Source organism: Nycticebus coucang, chromosome 17 (assembly GCF_027406575.1).
Source record: "Nycticebus coucang isolate mNycCou1 chromosome 17, mNycCou1.pri, whole genome shotgun sequence".
Classification (NCBI taxonomy): domain Eukaryota; kingdom Metazoa; phylum Chordata; class Mammalia; order Primates; family Lorisidae; genus Nycticebus; species Nycticebus coucang.
In genome coordinates, this window is record NC_069796.1 from 56,170,173 (window position 1) to 56,197,376 (window position 27,204).

Sequence of the window (27,204 nt, forward strand, 5' to 3'; positions counted from 1 at the left end):
AGGAAACGAAATGGAGGAGGAGTTAAGGATCGTGTTTGAATTCCGCCAGCGCTACTACTCGTGTGATTCAGGCCTAAGGTCCGCCTTAGGCCTTTCGCCTGCGTTCTTCGAAGCTGCCCCGCCCCACCCCACCCCAACTTCTTTGCGCAGCTTTCTTGGTTCTACGCCTGCGCACTGCTCCCTGCGAGCTCCGGAGCAGAACGAACACGCACGGACTCGCCGGGGGCGCAAAGCGGGTGGAGCGGGAGTGAGCGGGCGCGCGCACGCGCCTGGAGCAAATCTAGAGAGGAGGCGAGTCGGGAGGATCGGGTGGGTAGAGTGGTGCAGCCAGGTTGTTTGCAGCTGAACATAAGGCCGCTCTGGGCACGGAGGCGCCCATCTCACTGGCTTGCTCGGTTCTAGGAGCGGATCCCGGGTAGAAGGAGAGCTTCGGGTCAGGGGCTACTGCCGCTGCTGTCGGGGTGTCAGCCCGCCAGCCCGCCAGCTAGCGCTTCGCGGGCCCTGCTGGTCAGGGTAAGAGGATCCGTGGTTATCGGAGAAAGGAGCGTGAGATGAAAGAGTGGTAGGCCATCGGGGGCCTGTTGGAGGAAGGCGAGAGAGGCATGTGAGGGGCAGGGTGTTGGAGGGAAAGAAGCCCACTGAATAGTAGTAATAACCACCATTACACAATAATGTTCTATTGATATATGCCATAACTAAAGTACCTTATATGTTTCATTCTATTTAATCTCAACTGCAATCCTCCGAGGTGTATACTATTTGTCATCAAACCCATTTTATGTCATAGGAAAACTGAGGCACGAAAGAGGTGCTTTATGCAAGGCCATACGAGTAGGATGTTGCCTGGCTTGGCTTCGAACTTAGGTCTGAAGGATGCTAAGGACTGTAATTTTAACATCTTTGCTTTACGAAAGAAAAAGAATGGGGTGTTAGAAGGAGAAGGGGAAGGCTGAGTGTAGTTTTAAGTGAAAGGGTGATCCTGAACGGGAAGAGAATGATGACGGGAGAGAGTATGGGAGAGGACTTGAGTTTGGAACCTTATGAGCCTCCCCCTTCTAACTCACTACCTCCTCCTTAGTTCTTGCGGGCCCACAACTGTTCTTTGCTGACTATGACTTTATGAACCAGTGCGGTTCCTCTGGAGGAGCCAGCTTACAGACCTGGGCTACTTGGGTGGTTTTAAGAACCGTTTGAGCCACGGTTGAGTCCGCGGCGGTGTTTTCCAACGCTGTTTGGGGGTGGGCGAGTGCCAGAGGACCCTCTTCCGCACTGCTACCATTTCTTTTTACGTGTCGTGCCACTTCCTTTTTCATCTTAATCATGGACGGCAAAGCCTTTGTTTAGTCCTCTAGAACAGGGAAGTGATGTTTATCGTTCCTTGTACACGTAGGCTTAAACAAAACCAGACCAGAAAAACCAGGCTCAAACTAACGTTCTTTCCCCGCGTAAGGCCTGGTGGATTGCCTGCAGGGAAAACTTTTCGGGGGCTTTATCGTTAGTTGCTCTTCAAAGTCTTCTTGTGTAAATAAGGAATTCTGTTTTGGAGAAGTTTACACTGCAAGTCAACAGGAACGACCGACCTGAGCACATTGCACAGGTGAGCACAGGGCAGGGATCTCAGTAATTCGTAAGGGTGTGTGTTGGTGAAAACCTTTTCGTACAGTTTCATATGTAGCTCTTCTTGGAGTTAAGTTCTAAGTCATACTGTGAGATAAACCCTGCATAGAATCAAAATTATCCTCAAAAGTTCCCTAGGAGTGTGCAAAGGTTGAGATGGCAGTCCTGTTTCTGACTAAATCTAGTACAGTTTTTCTTTCAGCTTTGAAATTTGTTACTGTTTCTTTGCTGGTAACCCAGATAAAGTAATTAGGTTACTTACAGAGTCTGTGTTGGGCAAGTAAACACAGGGTAAGGGTTAGAGTCATGGTGCTGTGTGAGATGCACTGAGAGGTGCTTGCCTAGAGGAGGCTTAAAAGGAAGAAGACAAACCAAGGAACAGTATGTTTGTGGTCCTATCTTAGGTTCATTCTGGAACATGTGCTCACTGAGTGGAAAGTGGAAGGCAGAATTGCTGGTATTAAAGTTGCAGTTTTCTCTTTTCTGGACTGCATATTAAGGAATTTTTTATGTTAAATAGACATAGTGTAATTCCTCTTCAATTTTTGAGTGGCATTGCAAGAGGCTTGCAAACTGTTATTTCTCCATGTACTTCCTGGCTGAGGGTTTGCCGCAAAAATGTCTTATGTATTTTTGCCAGTGGTTGGACTTGTATGTCAGATATGTATAAGGATGGTTAGCTTTTTAATTTTTATTTATTTATTTATTTTGCAGGTTTTTTTTTTTTTTGGCCAGGGCTGGGTTTGAACCCGCCACCCTCGGTATATGGGGCTGGCGCCCTACCCACTGAGCCACAGGTACTGCCCTGGTGGTTAACTTTTTTTTTTTTTTTAATTAATTAATTAATTTATTTATTTGCAGTTTTGGCTGGGGCTGGGTTTGAACCCGCCACCTCCGGCATATGGGGCCAGCACCCTACTCCTTGAGCCACAGGTGCCGCCCTGGTGGTTAACTTTTTAAAAATAGGTATATATATTTTTTTCAGGCCCCATATAAACTGCAGGAAATAATAGTTTGTTTTTAAAAAACAAATCTCTTTGTGAATGGGGACCAAAGGCATTTTTTGCTTCTGGACCTTTTGTTGCTTTTGCTTTTATGGAAGTCATCTCTCAAAAACCCAAGAGTGATACCTATCACTTCTCCTAAAGACGTTTTGCTTGTGTTTGAAATGACAGCAGAAAGGAAGTGCATTTATTTCAGTTAGGGAAATAAGAAAGTGGTACTGGTTTAGCATTAAATGGACATAGAAAAATAGTTTTAAGCCGTTTTGCAGGGGAAAAGGCTTTTTTTTTTCAATTTTAAATTAATATGAAGGTATAAACAATTAGGATGATTAGGTTACAATGTTTGCATTTGTTAGATAAAGTCCCTGTTGTAGCTGTGTCCCACACCCAGGAGGTGTTCCATATATTCCAGGGGAAAATCTTAAGCAAAGTTAGGAACCTCAAATTCTGAGTCGCAGCATTTTCTTAATTATGATGGGATAGTGTAATTCACTCTGTATTCAGTCTGAACCTCTTTTTTTTTTTTAAGGTAAGCATGAAACAGTTTATTAGTTTATTGAGGAAGAGAAAGACTTGTTATAAAGTAAGAAAGTTTACAAAGTAAGATACATTCACCATAGACATCGAATGGACCTCCATTGCCCGGGCAAGTAGGCAAAGAGGCTGTGTTCCACCCCCAACTTCCACCCCAGACGGACTCTTTGTTGTCTAGACTAGAGTGCCATGACATCAGCCTAGTTCACAGCAACCTCAAACTCCTGAGCTCAAGTGATTCTCCTGTCTTAGCCTCCCGAGTAGCTGGTACTATAGGCACCTGCCACAACACCTAGCTAATTTTTTCTGTTTTTTTTTTTTTTTTTGTAGAGACAGAGTCTCACTGTACCGCCCTCGGGTAGAGTGCCGTGGCGTCACATGGCTCACAGCAACCTCTAACTCTTGGGCTTACGCGATTCTCTTGCCTCAGCCTCCCGAGCAGCTGGGACTACAGGCGCCCGCCCACAACGCCCGGCTATATTTTGGTTGCAGTTTGGCCGGGGCTGGGTTTGAACCCGCCACCCTCGGCATATGGGGCTGGCGCCCTACTCACTGAGCCACAGGCGCCGCCCAATTTTTTTTCTGTTTTTAGTAGAGATGGAGTCTCTGTCTTGCTCAGGCTGGTCCCAATTCCAGATTTCTGAGCTCAAGGGATCCTCTGCTTCAGCCTCCCAGAGTGTTAGGATTACAAGGCATGAAGCCACTGCTCCTGGCCTGAACTCCCCCCGCCCCCCCATGTTCTTTTATTTGTTCATTGGCAAGCCTTTAATGGAACAAAAACAAAAACAGGAGGAGTCTTGGTGTCAGTAGCTCAGCCATATCCATGTACACCGGGGCTGGCGGGTTCGAACCTGGCCCAGGCCTGCTAAGAACAACAATGACCGTACGGCATTGAGCCTATGGCTCAAGCTGCTAAAGCGCCAGTCACATACATCTGAGCTGGCAGGTTTGAATCCAGCCCAGACCTGGCAAACAATGACGGCTGCAACCAAAAAATAGCCGGACGTTGCAGCAGGTGCCTGTAGTCCCAGCTACTTGGGAGGCAGAGGCAGGAGAATAGCTTGAGCCCAGGAATTGGAGGTTGCTGTGAGCTGTGATGGCACAGCACTCTACCCAGGGCGACAGCTTGAGGCTCTGTCTCCCAAAAAAAAAGAAGTTTCCACCTATGTTTGTTGGAGGAGCAACCAATTAAAAACTATACTTTCAAGGCTGGAGTGGTGGCTCACACCTATGATGCTAGCACTCCAGGAGGCCAAGGTGGGTGGATTGCCTGAGATCATGAGTTACAGACCAGCCTGAGCCAGAGTGAGACCCTGCCTCTATAAATAACTGGGTGTTATGGTGGGCTCCTGTAGTCCTAGCTACTTGGGAGGCTAAAGCAAGAGAATCACTTAAGTCCAAGAGTTTGAGGTTGCTGTGAGCTGTGATGCCACAGCATTCTACTGAGGAGGACAAAGTGAGACTCTGTCTGAAAACAACAACAAACAAAAACTATAATTTCAGAGAAACATCTGTAGAAGTGTAAGATATTTTGAATAAATGGAATCTTCAAGGGTTGCTGACAAACCAATAGATTTCTCAGAGAAATAATGATACTTGATACCAATTTTAGTTTGTTCCAGATTCTCATTGTTGAATCTGCTAGTCTTGAAAGTAGAGAGCAAAGATTTTTCTTGCTTGGTCCTTTGGAACCTACGTATATTCATTTTACTGTTTCCAGGAATTTTCCTTTAGATACACATACTAGAGCCCCCTGTTGAGGGTCCATGGGGTGGGGTTGCCTTAGAAGTAAACACCTTATGATAAACTCTGCTTTTGGTCTTTTAAAACTAAGTCTCTCATGTTGGGCTTGCTGTAATAACAGCATTACCCTGAGGCTGAATACTTTCCCCATATAGTTTCCTCTGGAAAAATGAATTGTTCTGTTTTTTGGTCAAAATATTTATACCTGCCAATTTATTCTTACTTTTGAATTGCTGCTTGGTTTATTTAATATTGTATGTTTTAAAGTTTATGTTAATAACCCAAATTCTGATTATCATGCTTTTCCAAGGTTCAAATTAGCAAGTGTGATTGGTGTTTACCACTTAAATCCCTTAGTTCATTATCTTTTTGCACAAATCTAAAGAGGCACTATATTAAACTAGTTAATTGCCTGTGGTTGTATCTGACTTTTGGATTGTAGAGAAAAAGAATTTCCTTTTTGGGGTGATCACAGGAAGAGCTCGGTGCCTATATTTGTGATAGGGGTAGAAAGTCTTGAGTGTGAGAGTTAAGTCCTCATTCTTCCAGGCTTTCGGAGAGCCCAGGAAACATAAAATGGCTGACGTGATTCCTTTTGGAATATTTTTATGATTTGGTATCTGTGCACAGTGATGTGAAAGTCATGGATAAGGGCATATTTGTGGTAATGGGACTATTTTAGCCTTTTAATAGTCTGCAGAGGGCTGAAAAATTGGTTTCAGGTAGCGGTTTCACTTCTTTGCTTAGAGATCTTCATGGGCAAAAGTTTCTTCAGAAAGAATTTGTGTGTGTGTGTGTGAGTATTGACAAAGCAAATTTCCCTGTCATATAACATGGAGAATAAGAACTTAAAAATTTATTTTATTTTATTTTTTTGAGACAGAGTCTCAGTTATCCTTATAGAGTGCTGTGGCCCGATAGCTCACTGCAACGTCAAACCCCTTGGCTCAAGCTATCCTCTTGTCTCAGCTTCCTGAGTAGTTGGGACTACAGGCGCCTGCCACAATGTCCGGCTAGTTTTTCTATTTTTAGTAGAGACAGGGTCTCTCTCTTGCTCAGGCTGGTCTCAAATTCCTGAGCTAAAGCAATCCACCTGCTTTGGCCTCCCAGAGTGTTGGGATTACAGGTATGAACCACCATGCTCAACCTAAATATAATCATCTTAATGTTTTAGCTTAAATTGTCGAAGTGATGGTAAAATATTTTGATGTCATTGTTTTGTTCACATCTATGCCAGTGTGTAAACTTACATGATTTCAAAATACATTTTTGAATCTAGATCATATCAAACATTGTGTGGCTTGCCCTCTAAAACTAGTGTGAGAGTGACTTCTCAAGTTTCTTCAGGATGCCTGCAGCACTTGTGGAGAATAGCCAGGTTATTTGTGAAGTGTGGGCCAGCAATCTAGAAGAAGAGATGAGGAAGATCCGCGAAATCGTGCTCAGTTACAGTTATATTGCCATGGTAAGGAGCTTTACTCTATTTAATTCAACATTTATTTATTTATTTATTTATTTATTTATTTATACAGAGTCTCAGCTTGTTGTCCTCAGTAGAGTGTTGTGGTGTCACAGCTCACAGCAACCTCCAACTCTTGGGCTAAGTGAGTCTCTTGCCTCAGCCTCCCAAGTAGCTGGAACTACAGGCGCCCGCCACAACACCTGGCTATTTTTTATTTTTTGGTTGTAGTTGTTATTGTTGTTTGGCAGGCCTGGGCTGGATTCGAACCTGCCAGTTCCGGTATATGTGGCTGGTGCCCTAGCCGCTGAGCTATAGGCGCTGAGCCCTTTTTATTTATTTATTATTTTTTCTTTCTTTTTTTTTAGAGACAGTCTCACTTTATCGCCCTCAGTAGAGTACTATAACATCACAGCTCATAGCAACCTCCAACTCCTGGGCTTAGGTGATACTCTTGCCTCAGCCTCCCGAGAAGCTGGGACTACAGGTGCCTGCCACAATGTCCAGCTATTTTTTTGTTGCAGTTTGGCCAGGGCCGGGTTTGAACCTGCCACCCTCAGTATATGGGGCTGGTGCCCTACCCACTGAGCCACAGGTGTTGCCCTTTTTATTTAATAAGTGTGTGTCTTGCTGTGTTGTCTAGGCTGGAATGCAGTGACTATTTTTTTTTTTTTTTTTTTTTGAGACAGAGTCTCACTCACTACATCTTCCAGTAGAGTGCTGTAGCATCACAGCTCACAGCAACCTCCAACTCTTGGGCTTAAGTGATTCTCTTGCCTCAGCCTCCTAAGTAGCTATGACTGCAGGCCTCCTAAATAGCTGTGACTACAGGTGCCTGCAACAATGCCTGGCTATTTTTCTTTTTTTCTGAGACAGAGTCTCAAGCTGTCACCCTAGGTAGAGTGCCCTGGCGTCAAAGCTCACAGAAACCTCCAACTCTGGGCTTAAGTGATTCTCTTTCCTTAGCCTCCCAAGTAGCTGGGATTATAGGCGCCCACCACAATACCTGGCTATTTTTTGTTGTTGTTGTTGTCGCAGTTGCCATTGTTGTTTAGCTGGCCCTGGCTGGGTTCAACCCGCCAGTCACAGTGTATGTGGCCAGCGTCTTTGCCCTCAGTAGAGTGCTGTGGCGTCATAGCTCACAGCAACCTCCAACTCTTGGGCTTAGGTGATTCTCTTGCTGTAGCCTCCCAAGTAGCTGGGACTACAGGACTATAGGTGCCCACCACAACACCCGGCTATTTTTTGTTGCAGCTTGACTGGGACCGGGTTTGAACCCGCAACCCTCGGTATATGGGGCTGGGGCCCTACTGACTGAGCCACAGGCGCCGCCCCAGCAGTGACTGTTCTTAAGTGCAATCCTATTGCACTGCAGCTTTGAGCTCCTGGGCTCAAGCACCTCAGCCTACTGGGTAGCTAGGATACAAGTTCATGCCACTATGCCCAGCTTGACTTATCTTGTACCGGCTTAGGGAATGTTTAATTAGAGATTTTGAAAAAAAAGATTATCATTCCACTAAAGCCATGGTAAATTAAACTTGATGAAAGGTTGTGTTGTGTTTACGAAACATTAAGGTAGTATTGTATCTGAGAAGGATGAAACTTCTAGAACTGAGAATTTTTGTAGTGTTACTCTGTTAAGTCTTTGAAGCAAAAGTTATGTCAGCCTATAGGGCACAAATGTTCCACAAATATGGTGAATTTGTACAATGTTATTTTTTTTTTTAAGAGACAGAGTCTCACTTTATCGCCCCCGGTAGAGTGCAGTGGTGTCACAGCTCACAGCAACCTCCAACTCCTGGGTTTAGGTGATTCTCTTGCCTTAGCCTCCCGAGTAGCTGGGACTACAGGCGCCTGCCACAACGCCCAGCTATTTTTTGCTTGTAGCCCTCATTGTTGTTTGGCAGGCCCAGGCTGGATTTGAACCTGCCACCTCTGGCGTATGTGGCTGGTGCCTTAGCCGCTTGAGCTACAAGCACTGAGCCGACTGTACAGTGTTTTAAAAATTTTATGCCAGCATTTAGAAATCAAGAGACCTCATTTAAATTACAGATTTCTGGTACCTCTGGAAAATAAAAAGAACAATCTGGCAATATATGGTTCATGTTGCTGTCTGACATTGAGTGGCTAGAGGAAGGTGAATATTGTGTTGATGTTAAGAGCCTCCTGCAGAGGGCGGCGCCTGTGGCTCAGTGAGTAGGGCGCCGGCCCCATATGCCGAGGGTGGTGGGTTCAAACCCAGCCCCGGCCAAACTGCAACCAAAAAATAGCCGGGCATTGTGGCGGGCGCCTGTAGTCCCAGCTGCTCGGGAGGCTGAGGCAAGAGAATCGTGTAAGCCCAAGAGTTAAAGGTTGCTGTGAGCCGTGTGACGCCACGGCACTCTACCCGAGGGTGGTACAGTGAGACTCTGTCTCTACCAAAAAAAAAAAAGAGCCTCCTGCAGAGGGGCATGTGCTCTCTGTTTTACTCCAGTCCCTATTACTTATTACCATTGTCATGTCCAGCTTGCTTTACTCCTCATTATTAGCTGCATGGAGTTTTGTGATTTCCTGCTTTAGAAATTATTGAATTAAGTCTTTAGCATGGTATTCAGAATTCCATAATCTCATTTGAATCTTTATATTCAAGCTAAACATGCTCTTCATGATTTTTTTTTTTTTTTTGAGACAGAGTCTCACTATGTCGCCCTTGGTAGAGTGCTGTGGCGTCACAGCTCATAGCAATCTCAAATTCTTGGGCTTAAGTGATTCTCTTGCCTCAACCTCCCAAGTACCTGGGACTATAGGCGCCCTGCACAATTCCTGGCTATTTTTTGTTAACAGTTGTCATTGTTGTTTTTAGCTGGCTCTGGCTGGGTTTGAACCCGCCAGCATCGATATGTATGTGGCTGATTAGGGTGCCACAGGTGCTGAGCCTATAATTATTTTATTTTATTTTATTTATTGATTTATTGATTTATTTTTTATTTTTTTGCAGTTTTATTTTTTTGGCCGGGGCTGGGTTTGAACCCGCCACCTCTGGCATATGGGGCCAGCGCTCTACTCCGTTAAGCCACAGGTGCCGTCCCCTATAATTTTTTTTTGAATGGCTGTTTTCCCTCTATTCGTATTTTTATTCATATGTTCTTAACTTTGAATGTTCTCAGTTGACTACAAATCTACCTGTAGTTACTCAGCTACCTCTCTTTATTCAGATTCTGCTTTTTTAGGATCATTAAATTGTTGTGGAAAGCTTCATGGGTCTAGTGCTTCTTCAGGAGGTTAACCACATGATCAGTATTTTAAGATAGATTTCTTTTTTTCTTTTTTTTGTGGTTTTTTTTTTTTGGCATATGGGGCCGGTGCCCTACTCCTTGAGCCACAGGCGCTGCCCCTTTTTTCTTTTTTTTGCGACAGAGTCTTACTATGTCTCCCTGGGTAGAGTGCTTTGGCGTCACAGCTCACAGCAACCACAAACTCTTGGGCTTAAGCAATTCTCTCTTCGCAGCCTTCCAAGTAGCTGGGACTACAAGCGCCTGCCACAATGCCCTGCTATCTTTCTGCTGCAGACTGCGTTGTTGCTTAGCTGGCCTGGGCTGGGTTCAAACCCCCAGCTCCATCATATGTGGCTGCCACCCTAGCCGCTGAGCTATAGGCGTCTAGCTGATAGGTTCTTTTGAAGATTATTATTATTATTAGTATTATTTTTTTTTTTTTTGGCTGGGGCTAGGTTTGAACCCGCCACCTTCGGCATATGGGACCGGCGCCCTACTCCTTGAGCCACAGGCGCCGCCCAATTATTATTATTATTATCTTTTTTTTTTTTTTTTTTGAGAGACAGTCTCACTTCATTGCCCTCATAGCAACCTCCAACTCCTGGGCTTAGGCAATTCTCTTGCCTTAGCCTCCCCAGTAGCTGGGACTACAGGTGCCCGCCACAACGCCCGGTTATTTTTTTGTTGCAGTTTGGCTGGTGCCGGATTTGAACCCGCTACCCTTGGTATATGGGGCCAGTGCCCTACCCACTGAGCCACAGGTGCTGCCCAAAGATTAGTTTTTTTTTCCTTTTCAGACAGAGTCTCACTATGTCACCCTTTATAGAGTATGTGGCGTCACAGCTCACAGCAACCTCAAACTTTTGGGCTTAAGCGATTGCTTTGCCTCAGCCTACAAAGTAGCTGGGACAATAGGTGCCCTGCAAAACACCTGGCTATTTTTTGTTGCAGTTGTCTTTGTTGTTTAGCTGGCTTGGGCTGGGTTGGAACCTGCCACGTTCAGTATATGTGGCTGGCACTGTAACCACGGTGTTATGGGTGCTGAGCCGAGATTTTTTTTTTTTGAATTTCAGAATATTAGGAGGTACACATATTTTGTTACACATTTTGCTTTTGTACAGATTTGAGTCAAAGTTATGAATGTGCCCTTAATCCAGATAGTGCCCTGTACCCAGTGGCTGTGAATTTACCCATCCCCTTAAGATAGAATTTTATGCCCAAGTTTGGGACTTGTCATGTAACTTACAAATTGAGGTAAAATTTTATTTATAAAAATAAATAGGGCGGCGCCTGTGGCTCGAGGAGTAGGGCGCCGGTCCCATATGCCAGAGGTGGAGGGTTCAAACCCAGCCCCGGCCAAAAAAAAAAAAATAAATAAAATAAACATCCACTGCTTTGTGAAATCTTATGTTGAGAGATTTTTTTTCTCATAAGATAGAATTTTATGCCCAAGTTTGGGACTTGTCATGTAACTTACAAATTGAGGTAAAATTTTATTTATAAAAATAAATAAACATCCACTGCTTTGTGAAATCTTATGTTGAGAGATTTTTTTTCCTTTTTCAGGACACAGAATTTCCAGGTGTTGTGGTACGACCAATTGGTGAATTTCGTAGTTCCATAGATTACCAGTATCAGCTTTTGCGGTGCAATGTTGACCTTTTAAAAATTATCCAGCTGGGTCTTACATTCACGAATGAGAAGGGAGAATATCCTTCTGGAATCAATACTTGGCAGTTTAACTTCAAATTTAACCTTACGTAAGTGTCTAAGACACTTCTCAGTGTTGTTCTTAGACCTCACTACATTGTGCAGACTGATTTCTAACTGATTTTATTAATTTTAAGTTTTGTTTCCACTGAACCCAGGTAAGTATTAGATAGAGCAATCAAGCAGGGGATGGCATAGGGAATCTCAAGAAAGTAAAGTCCTTATTTTCTGTGAATTCACAGAAAAAATAAAATGTAAATAAAAGAAAACAAAGCCCAGGCTTGGTGCCCGTTGCTCAGTGATTAGGGCGCTGGCCACTTGCACTGGGGCTGGTGGGTTTGAACCCGGCCTGAGCCTGCTACAAACAAACTAACAAACAAACAAAATAGCTGAGCTTTGTATGGGCACCTGTAGTCTGCACTACAGGGAGGCTGAGGCAAGAGAATTCCTTGAACCCAAGAATCTGAGGTTGCTGTGAGCCGTGACGCCACTACACTCTACCGAAGGCGACATAGTGAGACTCTTGTCTCTTTTTCTTTTTTCTTCTTCTTTTTTTTTTTTTTTTGCAGTTTTTGGCCAGGGCTGGGTCTCATTATGTCGCCCTCGGTAGAGTGCTGTGGTGTTACGGCTCATAGCAACCTCAAATTTTTGGGCTTAAGCACTTGTCTTGCTTAGCCTCCCAAGTAGCTGGGACTACAGGTGCCCTCCACAATGCCCGGCTATTTTTCTTGTTGCAGTTGTTATTGTTGTTTAGCAGACCTGTGTGGCTGGTGCTGCCCTGTTTTTTTTGACTGCGGCCACCTGCCAGAATGCCTAGCTATTTTTTTGTTGTAGTCGTCATTGTTGTTTAGAGTGTGAAACCATCACCCTTGGTGTATATGGCAGGCGCCCTGAACTACGGGTGCCAAGCCCAGTGAATTATTTCTTTTTTTTTTTTTTTTTTTGAGACAGAGCCTCAAGCTGTCACCTTGGGTAGAGTGCCGTGGCATCACAGCTCATAGCAACCTCCAACTCCTGGGCTTAAGCGATTCTCTTGCCTCTGCCTCCCAAGTAGCTGGGGCTACAGGTGCCCACCACAACGCCTGGCTATTTTTTGGTTGCAGCCAACATTGTTCATTGGCGGGCCCGGGCTGGATTCGAACCTGCCAGCTCAGGTGTATGTGGCTGGTGCCTTAGCCACTTAAGCCACAGGTGCCGAGCTGAGTGAATTATTTCTTTTTTTCTTTAAATTTTTTTGTAGAGACAGAGTCTCACTTTATCACCCTCGGTAGAGTGCCATGGCATCACACAGCTCACAGCAACCTCCAACTCCTGGAGTTAAGCGATTCTCTTGCCTCAGCCTCCCGAGTAGCTGGGACTACAGGCGCCCGCCACAACGCCCAGCTATTTTTTGGTTTGCAGTTCAGCCGGGGCCAGGTTTGAACCCGCCACCCTCGGTACATGGGGCTGGCACCCTACAGACTGAGCCACAGGCTTCGCCCTGAGTGAATTATTTCTTAATAAAACTGTTTAAAATAACAAATCAAGTCAAGTTCCAATTGTAGTTAGGAGATCATTGTAATTTGAATTGTAATTCTGTAATGTCTTTTTTTTTGAGACAGTTTCACTTTGTCACCCTTGGTAGAGTGCCCTAGTATCACAGCTCACAGAAACCTCCAGCTATTAGGCTTAGGTAATTCTCTTGCCTCAGCCTCCCGAGTAGCTGGGACTACAGGCACCCGCCATAATGCCCAGCTATTTTTTTGTTGCAGTTTGGTTGGGGCCAGGTTTGAACCTGCCACCAGGTGTATGGGGTCGGCACCCTACTCACTGAGCCACAAGCACTGCCCAATTTTGTCATTTCTTGCTGATGATTTTGAGTTAGTCATCTCAACTTCTGAATTGAGTTTTATCTATAAAGCAGGGTTTTTAGAACCCATTATAATAGAAGTATGATAGAAAGTAGGTGTTAATTAATCAAGTGTAGTCAAATCTGAAGGCTGGGCCACGCCTGTGGCTCAGTGAGTAGGGGGCCAGCCCCATATACCAAGGGAGGTGGGTTCAAACCCGGCCGCGGCCAAACTGCAACAACAACAACAACAGCAAAATAGCCGGGCATTGTGGTGGGCACCTGTAGTCCCAGCTACTTGGGAGGCAGAGGCAGGAGAAACGCCTAAGCCCAAGAGCTGGAGGTTGTGAGCTGTGCCGCTACAGCACTCTACCAAGGGCAACAAAGTGAGACTCTGTCTCAAAAAAAAAAGGAAATCTGAATAGCAGGCAAATTTTGATGTAATCAAAAAAAATTTGCGTGAGCATGGTGACTCATGCCTGCAATTCTAGCGTTCTGGGAGGCTCAGTCTGGTGGATTGTCTGAACTTAGGAGTTCCAGACCAGCCTAGCAAAAGAGATACCCTGTTTCTACTAAAAGTAGAAAAACTAGCTGTGTGTTATGGTGGCTGAGACAAGAGGATCACTTGAGCCCAGGGTGATTGAATGAGACGCTCTCTCTCTCTCAAAAAATATTTACTATCTTAATTGTTTTAAAGTGTTAAATACATTCACGTTGTTATGAAAGATTTCTAGAGTTTCTTTTTCTTTTGGTTTTTGGCTGGGGCTGGGTTTGAACCCGCCACCTCTGGCATATGGGATCGGCGCCCTACTCCTTGAGCCATAGGCGCCGCCCTCTAGAGTGTCTTAATCACATAAAATTCACTAAAGAACAATTTGTCTTCTCTCTCCCCCATAGCTTTTGGTAACCACCATTTTATTCTATATATATATATGGCATATGGGATCGGCGCCCTACTCCTTGAGCCACAGGCGCCGCCCTCTAGAGTGTCTTAATCACATAAAATTCACTAAAGAACAATTTGTTTTCTCTCTCCCCCATAGCTTTTGGTAACCACCATTTTATTCTATATATATATATATATTTTTGCAGTTTTTGGCTGGGGCTGGGTTTGAACCTGCCACCTCTGGCATATGGGGCTGGTGCCCTACTTCTCCTTTGAGCCACAGGCGCCGCCCCTATTTTTTTTTGGAGACAGTCTTATTCTATCACCCTGGGTAGAATGCTGTGATGTTACAGCTCACAGCAACCTTAAAGCCTTGGGCTTGAGCAATCTTCTTGCCTCTGCCTCATGAGTAGCTGGGACTACAGGCAGCCACCACAATGCCTGGCTTATTTTTAGAGATGGGGTATCATTCTTACTCAGGCTAGTCTTGGGTATCTCTGTATTTTTTTTTTTTTTGGCCGGGGCTGGGTTTGAACCCACCACCTCCGGCATATGGGACCGGCGCCCTACTCCTTGAGCCACAGGCGCCACCCACTCAGGCTAGTCTTGAACTCCTAAGCTCAGGTTATCTTGCTAAAAGATTAAGATTACAGGTATGAGTATTCGTTCCCATTTCCACCATTAATACTTTGTTTCTATGACTTTTTTTTTTTCTTTGAGACAAGTTCTCACAATGTTGATAAGGCTAGCCTTGGACTCCTGGGCTCAAGAAGAGATCTTCCTATCTCAACCTCCTAGGTAGCTGGGATTACAGGCCCACATCACCATGCCTGGCTAATATTTATTTATTTATTTATTATTTATTTTTTTTGTAGAGACAGAGTCTCACTTTACTGCCCTCGGTTGAGTGCTGTGGCGTCACACGGCTCACAGCAACCTCCAGCTCTTGGGCTTACGTGATTCTCTTGCCTCAGCCTCCTGAGCAGCTGGAACTACAGGCGCCCGCCACAACACCTGGCTATTTTTTTGTTGTAGTTTGGCCGGGGCTGGGTTTGAACCCGCCACCCTCGGTATATGGGGCCGGCGCCCTACTCACTGAGCCACAGGCGCCACCCTTGTTTGTTTCTTTTTGAGACAAGAGTCTGAAGCTGTCATCCTGGGTAAAGTGTATTTACTGATTTTTTGTTGAGACAGAGTCCGACCCTGTGCCCTGAGCAGAGTGCAGTGGTGTCATAGCTCACTGCAATCTCAGACTCATCTGTGAGCATCCCCTGGCCTTAGACTCCCGAAGCCACTGGGATTATAGGTGCTCATTGCAGCGCCTGGCTGGTTTTTTTTTGAGACAGAGTCTCAAGCTATTGCTCTGGGTTGAGTACCGTGGCATCACAGCTCATAGCAACCTCCAACTCCTGGGCTTAAGCGATTCTCTTGCCTCAGCTTCCCAAGTAGCTGGGACTACAGGCGCACACTACAACGCCTTCCTGTTTTTTTTTCTTTTTTTTTTTTTTTGAGACAGAGCCTCAAGCTGTCGCCCTGGGTAGAACGCTGTGGCATCACAGCTCACAGCAACCTCAAACTCCTGGGCTTAAGCGAGTCTCTTGCCTCAGCCTCCCAAGTAGCTGGGACTACAGGCAGCCGCCCCAACGCCTGGCTATTTTTTTTGGTTGCAGCCATCAATTGTTGTTTGGTGGGCCTGGGCTGGATTTGAACCCGCCAGCTCAGGTGTATGTGGCTGGTGCCTTAGCCATTTGAGCCACAGGCTGCCTGGCTGTTTTTTGATTGTAGTTGTCATTGTTGTTTGACAGGCCTGGGCTAGATTTGAACCCAGCTCTGGTATATGTGGCTGGCACCCTTGCCGCTTTGCTACACGTGCTGAGCTGTTTTTTTTTTTTCTTAATGAGTTGTGGTCTCACTCTCGCTCAGGCAAGTTTTGAACTCCTAAGCTCAAGCAATTGTCCCTCCTCAGACTCCCACAGTGGTGGGATTACACACGTGAGCCACCGCTCCCGGCCATTTATTTATGAGACAGAGTCTCAAACTTTTGCCCTGGGTAGAGTGCTGTGGCGTCATAGCTCACAGCAACCTCCAACTCTTGGGCTCAAGCTATCCTCTTGCCTCAGTTTTTTTTTTTTTCCTAAGTAGAGACAGGGTCTCACTTTTGCTCAGGCTGGTCTTAAACTCATGAGCTCAAGCAATCCATCTGCCTCGGCCTCTTAGAGTACTAGGATTACAGGTGTGAGCCATCGTGCCTGCCTCTTTTTAATATTTTTGTGTTGGTTGATTTTTTTTTTTTTTTGAGACAGAGTCTCACTCTGTTGCCCAGGCTGGAGTACCATGGCATTAACCTAGCCAATAGTAACTCATATTCCTGGGTTCAAGCGATCCTTCTGCCTCAGCCTTCTTTTTTTTTTTGTTTTTTTTTTCAAGTATCACAATGTTTATTGATAGATACAAGTATATAAAATCAGGGCATGAACATGAAATTAAGTGGACTTAATTTCAATACTATAATAAGAGGGACCAATTCAAATTTTCACTGTTTCACACCCACAAAAACTACTTCAAGGGCATTAATGATCTCTCAAAACTGATCAGTTTTGTGCAAGTAAACCATGTTTCTTTTTAAAAAGATTTGTACACTTGCCCAGGATCAAGGATATTAAAATCTAGCACATAAAGCCCATTACTAGAGGTAGAAATACTGCCTCAGCCTTCTAAGTAGTTAGCTGGCACTGTAGGTACCTACCATGACAACTGGTTAATTTTTTTATTTTTAGTAGAGACAGGGTCTTGCTCTTCCAGGTTCCAGAGTGCTAGGATTACAGGTGTGAGCCAGCTTGCCCAGCTGACTTTTTTTTTTTTTTTTTGGAGACAGAGCTTCAAGCTCTCCCCCTGGGTAGAGTACCGTGGCATCACAGCTCATAGCAACCTCCAACTCCTGGGCTTAAGCGATTCTCTTGCCTCTGCCTCTCAAGTAGCTGGGACTTCAAGGCTCCTGCCACTATGCCTGGCTATTTTTTGTTGCAGCCATCATTGTTGTTTGGCGGGCCCAGGCTGGATTCGAACCTGCCAGCTCTGGGTATGTGGCTTGGCGCCTTAGCCGCTTGAGCCACAGGCCCGGGGAGCCCCAGCTGACTTTATTATTATTTTTTAAGACAATGAGCAAATATGTATCTTTTATAAATAGAAAATTTAGTCTATGGAGGAAAATCTTTCTTTTCTTGTTTGTTTTTTAAATTCCATTTTCTATTTGTCACAGAAATAAGATGATCTTTGCATGCTTGCTGAAATACTAGAATAAACTTGTCCTTTTTTTTTTTGAGACAGAGTCTTACCATATCTTCCTTGGTAGAGCGCTGTGGCGTCACAGCTCACTGCAACTTCAAATTCTTAGGCTTAAGCGATTCTCTTGCCTCAGCCTCCCAAGTAGCTGGGACTACAGGTGCCTGCCATAACACCTAGCTATTTTTTGGTTGTAGTTGTCATTGTACTTTTCTATCTAGCTGGCAGGCCCAGGCTGGATTCAAACTCAGAAGCTCCGGTGTATGTGGCTGGCACCCTAGCCACTGAGCTACAGGCACCAAGCAAACTTACCTGTTCTTAAATTATGAAAGGCATTTCAAGATGCTCGTAATATAATTACAGGTATAAGGTAATGGTAATATTGTTGCTCACTGCTTTGGTTTCATTATCCACAACCTAATAAGCGAACACCTTGTTTTTTAGAGAAGACATGTACTCCCAGGATTCCATAGATCTTCTTGCTAATTCAGGACTGCAGTTTCAAAAGCATGAAGAAGAAGGGATTGACACATTGCACTTTGCAGAGCTGCTTATGACATCAGGAGTGGTTCTCTGTGACAACGTTAAATGGCTGTCATTTCACAGGTCATTCCCAGAGAATGTGTATCTTTCTCCCTTTGGCTACAATAGAGCAGGGAATTGAACACTTAAGTCATTTCTGCAGTGCAGTTGGCTCTATTCTATTCATCAGTTAGAGTTAGAAGATGAAATTTAAGTTTTTTTTTTTTTTTTTTTTGTAGAGACAAGAGTTTCATTTTATTGCCCATGGTAGAGTGCCGTGGCGTCACACAGCTCACAGCAACCTCCAACTCCTGGGCTTTAGGCAATTCCCTTGCCTCAACCTCCTGAGTAGCTGGGACTACAGGCGCCTGCCATAACGCCCGGCTATTTTTTGGTTGCGGTTTGCCCAGGGCCGGGTTTGAACCCGCCACTTTGGTATATGGGGCCGGCGCCCTGCCCACTGCCACGGGTGCCGCCCAGAAATTTAGGTTTTAACTTAAATTTATGTTTTAGTTTTGCAGAAAATATTTTGGTTCAGACAGTATCAGGCTCTGTCCTGTGGCCATTAGTGGGTATAATTTGATTCCAAGTGGAAATACGGAGGGTGGAAAGGGTTACTGAGCTTATTTTCTTCTAAGTGGCTATCCTGCAGTTTCCCAGGTACTTGAAAGTCAGATTCCCCTTAGGAAATATCATTTATCTTTATTTTTTTTTTTGAGACAGAGCCTCAAGCTGTCGCCATGGGTAGCCTGAAGTTGTTGCCCTGGGTAGAGTGCTGTGGCATCACAGCTCACAGTGACCTCCAACTCCTGGGCTCAAGCGATTCTCTTGCCTCCGCCTCCCTAGTAGCTGGGACTACAGGCGTCCACCACAATGCCCGGCTATTTTTTGTTGCAGCCATTATTGCTGTTTGGTGGGCCCGGGCTGGATTCGAATCTGCCAGCTCAAGTGTGTGTGGCTGGCACCTTAGCCGCTTGAGCCACAGGCGCCGAGCCATTTTATCTTTTCTGTACTCCTGGATTTTTGATGAATCAACTCCATGTTTATAAACCTTTGTCTCCCATATTGGTCTTGTTATTTAATAGACAGTTTGGATTACAGCAGGGTAAACTACTTTCACACTGAAAGTCCCTAACATGGGGTAGCGTTACAAGCTTTGAGAAATAAAGTGATTGCATGCTGGGGCTGGTAATTGCTGCTTTTTTACTTCCATGCTTTATTTTCCTTGTAGTGGCTATGATTTTGGCTACATGGTAAAGTTGCTTACAGATTCTCGTTTGCCAGAAGAGGAACATGAATTCTTTCATATCCTGAACCTTTTCTTTCCATCCATTTATGATGTGAAATACTTGATGAAGAGTTGTAAAAATCTTAAGGTATGCAATGTTTTCTTAATGTCAGTGGTAAAAAAACAAAACAAAACAAAACCAACAAAGCAGGCTTAATTTTGCTTAATTGCTATGTGTTCAGTATATGTTCTTTTTTGTTTTTTTTTGAGACAGAGTCTTAATATGTTGCCCTCGTAGAGTACCATGGTGTCAAGCTCGCAGCAACCTCCCAACTCCTGGGCAACTCCTTAAGCAATTCTTTTACTTCAGCCTCCCAAGTCGCTGGGACTACAGGCACCCGCTGCAATGCCTGCTATTTTTTGGTTGCAGTTGTCATTGTTGTTTTACCAGGCTTGGGCCGGGTTTGAACCTGCCAGCCTTGGTGTATGTGGCTGGCATCCTTTTCACTGAGCTATAGGCACTGAGCCTCAGCATACATTCTTGAATGCCTGCTAGGCACGAGGGATGTGCTAGAAAGGTGTAATAAAGAGCTGATATGCACAGCTATTTGTGTGGTTGGTAGCCTCTGCTTCCCTCATCCTAAGGCAGCATTCTTTACTTGAGGCCAGTGGGCTTAGTCAAACAGTTGGCAGCATGAAGTCTATGTGCAGTTTGTTAGGGAATGGGTCTATTGTAGTGTACCATGTTCTCAGCTGAGGGCTTCATTTTTTTTTTTGAAGAGATACGGTCTTGCTGTGTTGCCCAAGTGGGCCTTGAACTTTCAGCTCAAGTGATCCTCCTGCCCCAATCTTCTGAGAACTGAGACTTACAAGCATATGCCTCGCTCTCAGAGGGGCTTTTAATCCTAGACATTTTAAGAGCTCGTTGCCCTAATAAATTGTTAATACAGATATTTACTATATAGAATTGGATTAGCATTTACTATTTCCTTATCCTTGTTTTTCAGTAATTTTTATTTTATTTTATTCTATTTTTATTTATTTTTTTGAAAGAGAGTCTCACTTTGTCACCCTCAATAGAGTGCTGTGGTGTCGTAGCCCCTATCAACCTCAAACTCTTGGGCTCAAGTGATCCTCTTGCCTCAGCCTCCCAATTAGCTGGGACTACAGGTGCCTGCCATAATGCCTGGCTATTTTTTAATTTTTATTTTTTTTGAGACAGTCTTACTTTCTTGCCCTCTGTAGAGTGCCGGCTATGGCGTCATAGCTCACAGCAACCTAAAACTCTTGGATTCAAGCGATTGTCTTGCCCTAGCCTCCAGAATAGGTAGGACTACAGGCACTCACCAGAACGCCCAACTATTTTTTAGAGATGGGATCTCACACTTGTTCAGGCTGGTCTCGAACCTGTAAGCTCAAGCAGTCCCTGCCTCGGCTTCCCAGAGTGCTAGGATTACAGGCATGAGCTACTGTGCATGACCTTGCCTGGCTGTTTTTAGAGATAGGGTCTTGCTGTTGTTCAGCCTGGTCTTGAACTTGTGAGATCAGGCAATCCACTTGCCTTGGCATCCCAGAATGCTGGGATTATAGGCATGGGCCACCAAGCCCGGCCTCAGTAATTTTGATTTTTAAAGGCAGAGGTCTGGCAAAATTAACAATATAGGAAAGGAACAAAAAGTAGAAGGCAACACAATGTACCATTTGGAAAAAAGGAAGAAGAGTTAAGGGCTAAAAGGGGGTTAATAAGGACCGGAAATGGCTGGTTCTCACTCCTTGCCATCAGAATGAAGTGAATTTACAAATGGACTTACTTGACTCCGTTGGTGGTTATGTTGAATTTGTAATATTATCTTTGTTTTCCTTACACCTCCAGGGAGGTCTTCAGGAAGTTGCTGATCAGTTGGATTTGCAGAGAATTGGAAGGCAGCACCAGGCAGGCTCGGACTCCTTGCTGACAGGAATGGCGTTCTTCAGGATGAAAGAGGTAAGATTCCTTGAATGTAAGGGACTCTGCAGTAACTTCCTGAAGGCTGAGGAGGTGTGTGATTTTTGTGGGCTGAAGTTTGTTGAACATTTATAGTTTTTTTTTTTTTTTTAAATATTTAATTAATTAATTTGAGACAGAGTTTCACTGTGTCACCCTTGGTAGAGTGACGCGGCATCACAGCTCACAGCAACCTCAAACTCTTGGGCTTAAGCAATTCCCTTGCCTCAGCCTTCCTAGTAGCTGGGACCATAGGCACTACCACAACACCTGGCTATTTGCAGTTGTCATTGGTTAGCTGGCCCGGGCCTGGTTCGAACCTGCCAGCCTCGGTGCATGTGGCTGGCGCCCTAACCACTGTGTACAGGTGCCGAGCCTGAACATTTATACTTTCTTCTGGATGTTGATGGTCACATTGAAAGTAGTTGGTTTTTGTTTACTGTGGTGTTCAACATGTCAAATGTAGTTAGAGAGGCAAAAGCAGCTTTCTGAAGTGAAAGCCACTTTAGGATATCTAAGTATGCTCTTTTTTTTTTTTTTTTTTTGGAGACAGTTTTATTTGTCACCCTCAGTAGAGTGCTGTGGCATCACAACTCACAGCAACCTTAAACTCTTGGACCTACGTGTTTTCTTGCCTCAGTATCCCAGGTAGCTAGGACTACAGGCACCTATCACAATGCCTAGCTATTTTTACAGATGAGGCCTTGCTCTTACCCTGGCTGCTCTTGAACTCCTGAACTCAAGCAATCCATCTGCCTCCGTCTCCCAGAGTGCTGAGATTATAGGCGTGAGCCACCACACCTGGCCTAGAATACCTAAGTATACCCAAGTCCGGAAGTATACTCAGGGTCTTCCTAGCAGCTCGAATCCTTTTAATTATTTGCTATTTTTTTCTTCAGATTTTTTTTTTTTTAAGAGACAGAGTCTCACTTTATCACTCTCGGTAGAGTGCCATGGTGTCACAGCTCACAGCAACCTCCAACTCCTGGGTGTAGGTGATTCTCCTGCCTCAGCCTCCTGATTAGCTGGGACTACAGGCGCCTGCCACAACGCCTGGCTATTTTTTTGTTGCAGTTTGGCTGGGGCCGAGTTTGAACCCACCACCCTCAGTATATGGGGCTGGCGCCCTACTCACTGAGCCACAGGCGCCGCCCTTTTCTTCGGATTTCTTTTCTTTACTTTTCCTTTTGTTCCTTTCCTTTATGTTTCCATTTCCCTTTCCTTCTCCATTTCCATTTCCTTTCTCTATCACCCAGGCTGGAATTTGGTGGCACAATCATAGCTCCCTATAACCTTGAACTCTTGGGCTCAAGCAATCCTCCTGTCTCAGCTTCCTGAGTAGCTGGGATTATAGCCATGAGCCACCATACCTGGTTAGGTTTTAACAACTTTTTTTAGAGAGGGGTCTTGCTATGTTGCCCAGGCTGATCTCTTGGGCTCAAGCAGTTATCCTCTGTCAGCCTTCTCAAATTGCTAGATTATAGGCATGACCACCAGGCCTGCCCTCTGATTACCATAATAGGAATACTTTTGTTAGATCATTTACTTAGGTTATGCTAAGTTCTGTTAATTATTTATTTTTTATTAGAGACAGAGTCTCACTCTATCACCCTCAGTAGAGTGCCGTAGTGTCACAGCTCATAGCAAACTCCAACTTCTGGGCTTAGGCGATTCTCTTGCCTCAGCGTCCCGAGTAGCTGGGACACAGGCACCCACCACAATGCCTGGCTATTTTTTGTTGCAGTTTTACGGAGGCTGGGTTTGAACCAGCCACCCTCGGTATATGGGGCCAGTGCCCTACCCACTGAACCACAGGCGCCACCCAAAATTCTGTTAATTATTAAATATAATGCTGAGTTTACTATAACTCATTAGTGAAAAGACTCTAGTGAATTTCTTTACTCATGTTTTAAAATATATTTGCAAAGGTAGAGGGAGTGAGAAACTACTTTTAAAAATTAAAATAGTGATTTTGTTGACACTTTTTTTGAGACAGAGCCTCAAGCTATAGCCCTGGGTAGAGTGCTGTGGCGTTACAGCTCACAGCAACCTCTAACTCCTGGGCTTAAGCTATTCTCTTGCCTCAGCCTCCTGAGTAGCTGGGACTGCAGGTGCCTGCCATGATGCCCAACTAGTTTTTTCTATTTTTAGTAGAGACAGGGTTTCACTCTTGCTTAGGCTGGTCTCAAACTCATGAGCTCATGCATTCCACCTGCCTTGGCCTTCCAGAGTGCTAGGATTGCAGGCATGAGCCTCTGTGCCCTGCCATATTATCCCATTTTATAGATGGGGAAGCATGGCTTAAGGTCACAAAATGAGTCAGTCCGAGTTCAGAGTTAAAGCTCTTAGTTATTACCCTGGCTGTTAAAGAGAAGACAGCAGTTGTACTAAGCTGCAGCAGCACAGAGAACCAGTAAAAGAATTCATGGCAAGTAGAAGTCTATTCAGAAAGGAGAGCCCAAAGCAGATCCTTTCTCCTTTTGAGAAAGGAGCATGAAAATACTATGTGTAGGAAAACTGTGAGCCTTTCTTTGCTAAGTTGGTTTCTTTCTAGTTTGCTAGATTTTCAAGGCTTTAAGAGAGCTGGGAGGTACTGAAGTAGTAGTGTTGATACTTGGCATGACTCCTGGCATGATTCTTACCATGGTTCTCTGTCCCATTCTGCAGTTGTTTTTTGAGGACAGTATTGATGATGCCAAGTACTGTGGGCGGCTCTATGGCTTAGGCACAGGAGTGGTCCAGAAGCAGAATGAGGATGTGGACTCTGCCCAGGAGAAGATGAGCATCCTGGCGATTATCAACAACATACCGCAGTGATGGCAGCGGGCCCTGCAGGTTGGGCCTGATTCCAGAGTGGTGCTTACTGTGCTGTGCGCTGATCTTCTTCCCCAAGATAAAATGCTTCTTTTGAGCAAACTGTACCTACCATCTGCATTGAGCAGAAAGACTTTTGTTTTACTGAAGACAAAAAATGTCTATTTTAGATCCAGAAGAGGGGAGTTTGCTCTGAATTTGTAAACAAGTCTTCCCTATTCCTCATCCCCGAGCCTCTCCTCTCCAGTAGCCTCCTGCCACCAGCATCCATGGCTCATTTGACACCTTTTTAAATATACAGGACAAGTCCGAAACATACTAGTAAAATGTATATAACTCTTAACCTGTTGTCATTCTTTTTCTTTTAAATTTGTTGCTAATCTCTGATAATGAAGATTTTTGCTGTGATTCTCAGCTGAGCTGACGGCATCCAAGGAAAATGGAAAAAATGGTGTTCTTGTGTAATGGGTTATAGATACTGAGTCTTCTTTTCCTCCTCTCACCCTCCTTGAGGACATTTGTTTTTCCTCCTCACACTTTGGTAGTCTTTAATGTATTACCATATGGAAATGAATTGCTTGGTACTGAAATTTGAAGACCAGATAATGAAACTTTTCTTACAAGCAAATAATTCTACCTTCATTCGTGAGAAATTCCAGAGTGGGTATTAAGCTGACCACTGCAGTGTCTTTTATGTCTTACGTTCCATGTGCCACTGAGATTTGCTATCACATGTGCATCATCTGAAATCATTTTAATGTTCATGTAGGAAAGTATCCTGGATTTGATCCTGAAGGAAATTAGTAAGATCAGATTTTTGGGTCATAAGTCTATGGTTATTGTCAGTAATGATTTCAGATGGTCATCTGTAGTCTCCCACCTGTTTTTTCCATTTTCCCTGATGTTTCTTTCAGCAAACAAGAGAAGTTAGGGAGATGGATTAATGTGAGTATCAGAAATATAAGTCTTTTAAAAAGTTACAGTGGTTACATGTAAACAGGGCAGTAAAGGAATTTGGTTTACAGAGTTCTCTTGGAGTACTATCCTACAACTGGGGTAAGAAGCTCAGGACTTTTTTTTTTTTTTTAAAGCTAGTAGTCACTTAAAAAATACACTGTATTTTTTTTAATGACTATGGTAGGGATAATTTTGAAACCAAAAACTCTTTTGGAATGGTAGAAGTAAAAATTGGTAACTCACTAAAGTGGAAGAATAGTCCTGAATTTTAAAGGTTATGGAAAACTCAATTTGAAATGATTCAAAGATGGCAAGTATTATAAGCTGGTATTTAAGATGCTTGTAAATATTATTTATGTTTTTAATTTTGTAAAATAAAGATTTCTTTTTAACCACTGGCATGAAGGTTTGTTCTTTCATAGTTATGAATTGCTAGCTCTGGAAGGAAGACGGTCAGTGACATGTGAGCATCCTGCTCCATTGTTCAAGTTGGTTTGCCTACAAAATGTCTTATTTGGTAGGAAGCTTTTCATGAGCACTTGAGAAAATGGGCTTGTTTTTGTACATCATGTTCTCTGCTGATTGTGGGGCCTTTGTAGGAAATCAGTTTAATTCTGTTTCTTGGGGGTATTCTATTATACATGGTGGATCAATTTGGTAATTAGGGGGGCGGCGCCTGTGGCTCAGTGAGCAGGGCGCCGGCCCCATATACCGAGGGTGGAGGGTTCAAACCCAGCCCCGGCCAAACTGCAACAAAAAAATAGTCCAGCGTTGTGGCGGGTGCCTGTAGTCCCAGTTACTCGGGAGGCTGAGGCAGGAGAATCGCCTAAGCCCAGGAGTTGGAGGTTGCTGTGAGCTGTGTGATGCCACGGCACTCTACCGAGGGCAATAAAGTGAAACTCTGTCTCTACAAAAAAAAAAAAAAAAAAATTTGGTAATTAGTGGGACCCTTTTAGGCAACTTGAACTTCAGCTATGCAGACTTTGCTCAGGACTTGTGCCTTTTTTTTTTTTTTTTTTGTAGAGACAGAGTCTCACTTTATGGCCCTCGGTAGAGTGCCGTAGCCTCACACAGCTCACAGCAACTTCCAACTCCTGGGCTTAAGCGATTCTCTTGCCTCAGCCTCCCGAGTAGCTGGGACTACAGGCGCCCGCCACAATGCCCGGCTATTTTTGGTTGCAGTTTGGCCGGGGCCGGGTTTGAACCCGTCACCCTCGGTATATGGGGCCGGCGCCTTACCGACTGAGCCACAGGCGCTGCCCAGGACTTGTGCCTTTTCTATTGGCACAAAAATTTGAGGCTATAAAAAGTGAGATACAGAAGCAGATATAGGACTAAGAGGTTCACAGATAAGAAGAGAGATTTATCACTGTTACATGAAAAAAACTTGGTCACTGGTTTCAACCAGGGTGCTTTGGCATGCTAGTGACTGTGACCCCCTAAACAGATGCCTTACATTAGAAATAAAATAATTTATCTCTTCTATAATTAAGGACAGATTTGTGTGTCAGGAGGAACTCAGTCTACTAATGCATGTGAAAGGTAAGAAAGCTTATTAGGTTCTTAAAAAGACAAGTCTTTTAGAACTGGCAAGAACTTCACCTTGTGTTAGTGTTTATCTTCAGAAAGGGATGGTGCTGTAGGATAACCAAGAAAATAATTTAGAATGTAATTCAGTTATTCTGTATTTTCTGTCAGATGTTCTTGAATTCCAGTATTCCGCTCAGTTAAGGTTGAATACCAACTACAAGCCTAGCTGTCAGCTATACTGGTAAGAATGAGTTCAATTTAGAGCCCTTTTACTCTAACCTATCAATGATTATTCTTGCTACTTGGTCAACAAATTTTCATCAAGCACCTACTAAGTACTAGATGCTATAAACAGGTACTAGAGTACATGGCAGACAGAATCTCCCCCCTTGGAGTTTAAATCTGTGTTGCCAGTGAGTGCTTTACACAATACAATTTGTGAGCTATAAAGTATTAATATAAAACAAGTTGAGGTTGGTGTTCAGGGACAGTCTTTTTTTTTTTTTGGCTGGGGCTGGATTTGAACCTGTCACCTCCGGTACATGGGGCTGGGGCCCTACTCCTTTGAGCCACAGGCGCTGCCCCAGGGACAGTCTTTTTAGAGAAGGGGCATTTAAGCTGACAGATGTGATGAAGGTGAACGAGGCAGAGGAATAACATGGACAAAACCCTGAGGTGACAAGAGAACTTGGCAGGTGTGGCTGGAATCTAGAAGCCTGGATGAGAGTGTCATGACAGGAGGCCAAAAGGTAAGGCTGGGATGGGGCAGGGCCTTGTCAGCCACGTTCAAGATTTTTATCAAAGACCAGACCAATAGGAAACTACTATAAGCTTTTTTTGCAGTTTTTGGCC

General features: G+C 44.3%; 1 protein-coding gene across 4 annotated transcripts; it reads left to right on the plus strand.

The window, feature by feature from the left end:
* The first annotated feature begins 252 nt into the window (after positions 1-252).
* Positions 253-25,223, plus strand: CNOT8 (CCR4-NOT transcription complex subunit 8). Of its 4 annotated transcripts, none has more exons than XM_053567094.1 (7): positions 253-513; positions 6,178-6,363; positions 11,178-11,371; positions 17,762-17,923; positions 19,071-19,215; positions 20,941-21,051; positions 23,719-25,223. In XM_053567094.1, the coding sequence occupies exons 2-7, from the start codon at positions 6,247-6,249 to the stop codon at positions 23,866-23,868; spliced, it is 879 nt and encodes a 292-aa protein (XP_053423069.1). In that variant the 5' UTR covers positions 253-513; positions 6,178-6,246; the 3' UTR covers positions 23,869-25,223. The 4 variants fall into 4 exon arrangements, with proteins under 4 accessions (XP_053423069.1, XP_053423071.1, XP_053423072.1 ...); XM_053567096.1 differs by having other exon boundaries at positions 6,246-6,363; XM_053567095.1 differs by lacking the exon at positions 253-513 and adding an exon at positions 561-1,597.
* The last annotated feature ends 1,981 nt before the right edge of the window (positions 25,224-27,204 follow it).